The sequence below is a fragment of the Schistocerca gregaria genome, chromosome 2 (assembly GCF_023897955.1).
Source record: "Schistocerca gregaria isolate iqSchGreg1 chromosome 2, iqSchGreg1.2, whole genome shotgun sequence".
Classification (NCBI taxonomy): domain Eukaryota; kingdom Metazoa; phylum Arthropoda; class Insecta; order Orthoptera; family Acrididae; genus Schistocerca; species Schistocerca gregaria.
This window is the reverse complement of record NC_064921.1, coordinates 610100870-610108457: the sequence shown is the minus strand read 5'-3', so window position 1 is coordinate 610108457 and position 7588 is coordinate 610100870. Positions and strand designations below refer to the sequence as shown.

The 7588-nt window shown below is 36.5% G+C and overlaps 1 protein-coding gene across 3 annotated transcripts in view; it reads right to left on the bottom strand.

Annotated features, from left to right (window-relative positions):
* Nucleotides 1-829: 829 nt before the first annotated feature.
* Nucleotides 830-7588, bottom strand: part of LOC126334585 (telomerase Cajal body protein 1-like) — a 109552-nt gene continuing 102793 nt past the window's right edge. For all 3 annotated transcript variants that reach the window (XM_049996974.1, XM_049996972.1, XM_049996973.1), the window contains one exon: nucleotides 830-1413. In XM_049996974.1, coding sequence (XP_049852931.1) covers nucleotides 1224-1413 — 190 coding nt within the window. In that variant the 3' untranslated portion in view covers nucleotides 830-1223. The remainder of the gene's footprint in view (nucleotides 1414-7588) is intronic.

Here is a 7588-nt window from a genome sequence, read left to right as displayed (position 1 = left end):
CCAATATTTAAACACATTTAATTTATTTTATTTAGTTCCTGTTCCACAGATCACAATCACAATGTATGTTATAATGTGGAACTTGTCAATTAAACACAATCTGAACACATTTGAAGTATCCAATACATGCAGACTTTGGACAAGTAGAACCTATTTACGATGCCTTTTCTCATGAAGTCATCAGTGTCTAACTGCGTAGCATACAGAGTGTCTTATTTCAATGGGCATTGTCTTCACTTATACAGAATTTGGGGAAGTAATATTGTTTTACTGCTCAGTTTTGTTGGCTGTTTGTTTCCATTAATATATCTGATAGACAGGCTGAATTTCACTGGTATATAACAATTCCTTCAACGTGAAGCAATTTTCACACATAATGTTTCAGACCATGCTACAAGGAAAATGCAGGTACTTTCCTTTATAAACTTATTGTTTCAAAATCAGATAGGTATGAACTATGCTATTAAAGCCTTTTCATTATTTTCCAATAGAAAAAAAAGATTACATGGGGTTACAAAAATGGTTTTCTCCACAATGTAATTTCAGCTCCGTGTGTGTGTGTGTGTGTGTGTGTGTGTGTGTGTGTGAGTGTGAGAGAGAGAGAGAGAGAGAGAGAGAGAGAGAGAGAGAGAGATAGATAGATAGATAGAGAGAGAGAGAGAGAGAGAGAGAGAGAGAGATAACAATACTTAACAACTTTTGTGTCTCCACTGTTAATATTGCGTTCTTTTTAACACGAGTTTTAAACAATCAACAACAGTCATGAAACTCACATAAATGTGTTATAATAACATACTGTGTATGCAGAGCCAATGTGTAACTACCACACTACAATAAATATATTTAATGGTATTAAATGTCTTTTTAACATAAATTATCACAGTTTGATATTATTTCAGTCTATCTTTCCCATGACAGTAGTTTTGGTCAACATCAATATACAAAATTAAAGCTATAAAATCTAATCATGAAAGTCAACAATGGAAATTAATGAATATAAATGTTTTCATTTATGACATTCATGTTAAAGTCTATCACTGACAGAATAATCTGCAACAGTTAGAGTAGCCAAATTATCATTAACTTTAATCAAAATATCCACGGGTGTACTGCCGGTTTATAGTGTCCAACGGGCAGAATCACATCATTAACTTTGTCTTTGTACTTTACTGTCCTTTCCTGACTCTAACATTACATACAATATGAAGTTGGTTGTAATGTATTCATTGTTTCTTTGGCCCTACCCACCACAGTTTTAGACTGTTTTCACTTTTTGTTTTGACTTTTGTAATACGGCAGTCTGAATCATATTCTGTAGGAGACTGATCTGTATCTGAACTGCTGTCAGAAAAGAGATCCTCAAAATGCCTCTGCCCTGAGCAAGTTGCAAGAACTGGATACTGCTTATGTATGCTGTAAGAAAGAACAAAATGTATTAGTATTTTGATGACCATTATTAAATGTATTTAAATCAATATGAAAGTATTTGAAAGTACTTGACATTTAATGCTGATACCAATAACAAAAAATTACTTAAAGAATTCAGAGTGCGTAAACATAGCAGTACAACAGAACAGTTCTTTTTCCACGGTGTGCTGATTTCTCTTGCCTCTGAAGTTGTCCGACAATGTCGTACAAAAACTGGTTACAACCTTTTAATATTTGGTGGTAAAGATTGTAATTCTCCAGCAAAATTTTAATAAATAATTTTCTTTTCTCTTACATCAACTGCTAACATGGTACTGTTCTCTTTTTCTGAGTTCAACGCTCCTTAACATTATGAATGTGGTGGGACTGTTTTCCAACCCAACTCTTGCATCAATCCCACCACAGTGGAAGTAACTATCAATGCTGTAAATGTGTACAACCCTTTTTACTCTCTTTCTTTTTGTACGTTAGGCAGATTCTGTATCATGAGCAGAAATATGTACAACAGCTCTTTCCTTTTACTCTTTTACATAAAACACACCCTGTATCAAGAGTGTGAAGAGATGCAATAAAAATAAATAAACGCTGTTATTTAACATCACATTATAATTTTATTTTAGTTCAATATTATTCAGGGGAGCCGGATCAATGAAAATGGCAAAATTAACCTTTTTTTCATTATAAAATTATTTGGAGTTTTCTGAATAAAACAAATCAAGTTCCACTCTTCTAAGTGAATTCCAAGTGTGTTTTTTATCGCTGCAAAGTTGACGCACTGCATAAACAGTTGTAGCAACTTGGTGTGTCACCTCTGACGGCACCACTTGCTGGTTGCAAGCAGGGTATCTTTACAGAATTAGACAGTGTTTTGTTTTCAAATGTTGTATGGCTTTATCCCTGTGACAAGTGACTATTTACATCAGCAAACATAAATGCTATACTGTGTGTGTTGACTTGTGGAGTTTGCTTTGTGTTGTTTAGCTGTTCAATTTTGCATATTTGATGAATTTTGCTCGTACCTGTTTGGTTTGTGTATATCAATATGCCTCGTTTCAGCAATCGAGTGTTTAAGAAAAGGCACAATGAGTGGAAGAAGAAATCTTTTGTTGTTTCGAAGGGAGATGCTGGTCAGACTGCTTCACCGACTACTCCAAAATAATGTGATAGAACTTATTCCAGCAAGAAACTTTGTGACAGCAAAGAAAAATTTGAACACTATGAAAGTGATAGTAATGATGTGAATGAAATAACTAACATTTCCTTGCCCTCTAATATTTTGAAACATTGCGTATTGTGCCAAGTTTGCAAAGAAAGAGGACTGGGATTAAAAATGACTTCACACATTGGTTTGGCATGTAAAATGTTATTGAAGTGTAACAAATGAGCTGCAGAAGTTTCGTTTTCTAATTCTAACAGTATTCCTCACAGTGGTAATAGTGGAAAGAAGGTGTGTGATATAAATGTTAGGTGTGATATTAATGTTAGGTTAGTGTATGGCTTGCTTTGCATTGGCAAGGTCAGTGCTGCATTGACAATGTTATTTGGAATTATGAACTTTCCAAAACTACAAACCAAGTTTGGATTTTATAATGAATTGGTGGGATTTTCTGCTGAAGATATTTCTCAAGCATCAATGAAGAAAGCAGTTGAAGAAGCTGTGACAGATAACAGGAATTGTAGAGATATAACTGTTGCTTTAGATGGATCATGGCAACGTAGAGCTCATAACTCTCTAAATGGAGTTGTGACAGCTACCAGTGGAGACGGTTGCAAAGTAATTGATATTGCTATTCTCTCAAAGCATTGTAGATGTAGGGCAATACCAAGGACGAAGCTAGTGAAAGTTGTGAAGCAAATTTTCATGGCACAGGTGGAGCGATGGAAGTAGGGGGAGTGAAAGCAATTTTTTTCAGATCACAGGAGTGGTATAATGTACAATAAACAAACTATCTATGAGATGGTGATTCTAAGGGATACAAAGCTGTAGAGGAACTCAAATCTTATGGCAATGAAATTCACATTAAAAAACAGAATTGCATTGGACACGTGCAGACGCGCACGGGGGCTCGCTTGCGCAAACTAAAGCAGACATTAGGATCCCACAAGCTTAGTGATGGTAAGAGCCTTGGAGGAAGAGGAAGAGTGACAGATGAAGCAACTGATAGATTGCAGAAGTATTATGGGTGTGCAATTAGGCAAAATACAAGAAGCATTGAGCATATGAGAAGAGCAGTATGGGCGTTATTTTTTCATACTGCATCAACAAATGAGCACCCACAACATGTGCTGTGCCCCACAGGTGATGACTCATGGTGTAAGTACCAATCAGGAAAGGAATATGGCCATAAAAATAGTTTGCCAATTGCTGTAATTGATGTAATTAAGCCAATATTCAGAGATTTATCATAGTCAACTTTATTGGAAACGTGTCTACATGGGAAAACACAAAATCCAAATGAAAGTGTAAATAATTTAATTTGGATTAGGATTCCCAAAAGAGTGTTTGTACAGATAAAACGCCGCCAGGTGGCTTGCGGAGTATGGATGTACATGTAGATGTAGATTTTGAATTGTATGATGCAGTGGCAACATACAACGAAGGAAACATTATCAAATGTGATGTGCTGAAACGTTTAGGTTTCCAACCAGAACACAACACCATTTCCACAATGCACCTAATTGATGAAGAAAGTCTAAGAGGTGCAGGAAGAAGAGACAAAAGCCTACAACATGCAGCAAAAGGGAAGAAAAGACGTCAAATGGAAACTAACACTGGAAAAAAAAGGATGCTGATAATCCATAATATGGGGAAGGAATATATTAAAAAAAACTTTGGGAGCCATTTCCCGTAACTTTAAAATTTTCATCTTTGAGGAACATTTTCTCAAAAACTGATAACAGTATATCAATGAAATTTATACACAATATTGTTTATTTTGTTTCCTTCAGTTTTATAACAAATTGTAAAAAAAATGTATAATTCAAGAGTTATAGAAGCAAAAGTGCAAACTTAGAGAAAAAATAAGCATCTGTTTAAAAAAATTGTAAAACAAAAACCAATACATATTTCTTAAAATGGCAATATAACTTTGTAGAGAAATATTCACAGAACATGTAGTCCAAATTTCAGAACAATATGTTTAATGGTTTTAGAAAAAAATGTTCCTTCTATTTGCTAAAATTAACATGGAGGAGTTGGATCATTCCGGCTCCCCTTAAGGACCCCTCCCCCACGAACCATGGATCCTGCCATTGGTGGGGAGGCTTGCGTGCCTCAGGATTACAGATAGCCATAGCATAGGTGCTAGCACAATGGAGGGGTATCTGTGGAGAGGCCAGACAAACATGTGGTTCCTGAAGAGGGGCAACAGACTTTTCAGTAGTTGCAGGGGCAAGAGTCTGGATGATTGACTGATCTGGCCTTGTAACATTAACCAAAGCAGCATTGCTGTGCTGGTACTGTGAATGGCTGAAAGCAAGGGGAAACTCCAGGTGTAATTTTTCCCCGAGGGTATGCAGCTTTAACTGTATGATGATGATGATAGTCCTCTTGGGTAAAATATTCCGGAGATAAAATAGACCCCCATTCAGATCTCCAGGTGGGGACTACTCAGGAGGGCGTCATTATAAGAAGAAACAAAACACATTCTATGGATAGGAGGTTGGAATGTCAGATCCCATAATGGGCAGGTAGGTTAGAAAATTTAAAAAGGGAAATGGATAGATTAAAGTAAGATATAGTGGGAATTAGTGAATTTCAGTGGTAGCAGGAGCAGGACTTCTGGTCGGGTGAATACAGTGTTATAAATACAAAATCAAATAGGGGTAATGCAGGAGTAGGCTTAATAATGAATTTAAAAAAGACAGGAACGCACATAAGCTACTACAAACAGCATAGTGAATGCATTATTGTAGCCAAACAGACATGAAGCCCACACCTACCACAGAAGTACAAGTTTATATGCCAACTAGCTCTGCAGATGATGAAGAGATTGAAGAAATGTATGGTGAGATAAAAGAAATTACTCAAACAGTTAAGGGAGACAAAAATTTAATAGTCACGGAGGACTGGAATTCGATAGTAGCTAAAGGAAGAGAAGGAAAAGTAGTAGATGAATATGGAATGGGGGAAAGGAATGAAAGACGAAGCCGCCTGGTAGAATTTTGCACAGAGCATAACTTAATCATAGCTAACACTTGGTTTGAGAATTATGAAAGAACACGGTATATGTGGAAGAGGCCTAGAGACACTGTAAGATTTCAGATAGATTATATAATGGTAAGACAGAGATTTAGGAATCAGGTTTTAAATTGTAAGACATTTTCAGGGATAGATGTGGATTCTGACCAAAATTTTTTATTATGAACTGTAGGTTTAAACTGAATAAACTGCAGACAGGTAGTAGTTTAAGGAGATTGGACCTGGATAAACTGAAAGAAGCAGAAGTTGTAGAGGGTTTCAAAGAGAGTATTAGGGAACAACTGGCAACAACAGAGGAAGTAAATAGAGTAGAAGAAGAATGGGTAGCTTTGAGAGATGAAATAGTGAAGGCAGCAGAGGATCAAGTAGGTAAAAAGACGAGGGCTGGTATAAATCCTTGGGTAACATAAGAGATATTGAATTTAACTGATGAAAGGAGAAATTATAAAACTGAAGTAAATTCAAGCAGGTGAAAAGGAAAACAAATGTCTCAAAAATGAGATTGACAGAGAGTGCAAAATGGCTAAGAGGGAATGACTAGGGGACAAATGTAAGGATGTAGAAGCATATATCACTAGGAGTAAGATAGATGGCCCCTACAAAAAAATTAAAGAGACCTTTGGAGAAAAGAGAACCACCTGTATGAGTATCAAGAGCTCAAGTGGAAAACCTGTCTTAAGCAAAGAAAGGAAATCAGAAAGTTGGAACGAGTATATAGACGATCTATACAAGGGCAATGTAGGCTTGAGGGCAATACTATGGAAATGGAAGAGGACGTAGATGAAGATGAGATGGGAGACATGATACTGCATGAAGAATTTGACAGAGCACTGAAAGACGTAAGTACAAACAAGGCCTCTGGAATAGACAACATTCTGTTCTGGGACAGCCAGCCATGACCAAACACTTGCATCTTGTGGGCAAGATGTATGAGACAGCCAAAATACCCTCAGACTTCAAGAAGAATATAATAATTACAATTCCAAAGAAAGCAGGTGTTGACAGGTGTGAAAATTTACCGAACTATCAGTTTAATACATCAAGGTTGCCAAATACTAACACGAATTCTTCACAGGTGAATGGAAAAACTGGTAGAAGCCAACCTCGGGGAAGATCAGTTCAGATTCTGTAGGAATGTAGGAACACGCGAGGCAACACTAACCCTAAGACTTATCTTAGAAGCTAGATTAAGGAAAGGCAAACCTATGTTTATAGCATTTGTAGATTTAGAAAAAGCTTTTGACAGTGTTGGCTGGAATACTCCCTTTCAAATTCTGAAGGTGGCAGGGGTAAAATACAGGGATCGAAAAGCCATTTACAATTTGTACAGAAACAAGAAGGCAGTTATAAGAGTTGATGGGCACGAAAGGGAAGCAATGGCTGAGAAGGGAGTGAGACAAGTTTGTAACCTATTCCCAATGTCATTCAGTCTGTACACTGAACAGGCAGTAAAGAAACCAAAGAAAAATTTGGAGTAGGAATTCAAATCCAGGGAGAAAAAATAAAAAAGCCTTGATGTTTGCTGATGTCATTGTAATTATGTCAGAGCAGCAAAGGACTTGGAAGAACAGTTGCACAGAACGGACAGTGTCTTGAAAGAAGTATATAAGATGAACAACAACAAAAGCAAAACGAGGGTAATGGAATGTAGTCGAATTATATCAGGTGATGCTAAGTGAATCAGATTAGGATTGAGACACTTAAAGTAATAGATGAGTTTTGCTATTTGTGCAACAAAATAACTGAGGATGGTCAAAGCATTTCTGAAGAAGAGAAATTTTTTAACATCAAGCATAGATTTAAGTGTCAGGAAGGCTTTGATGAAAGTATTTGTATTGAGTGTGGCCGGACAATAAACACTTTAGACAAGAAGGTTATAGAAGATTTTGAAATGTGATGCTATAGAAGAATGCTGAAGATTAGATGGGTAGATCACGTAACTAATGAGGAGGTACTGAA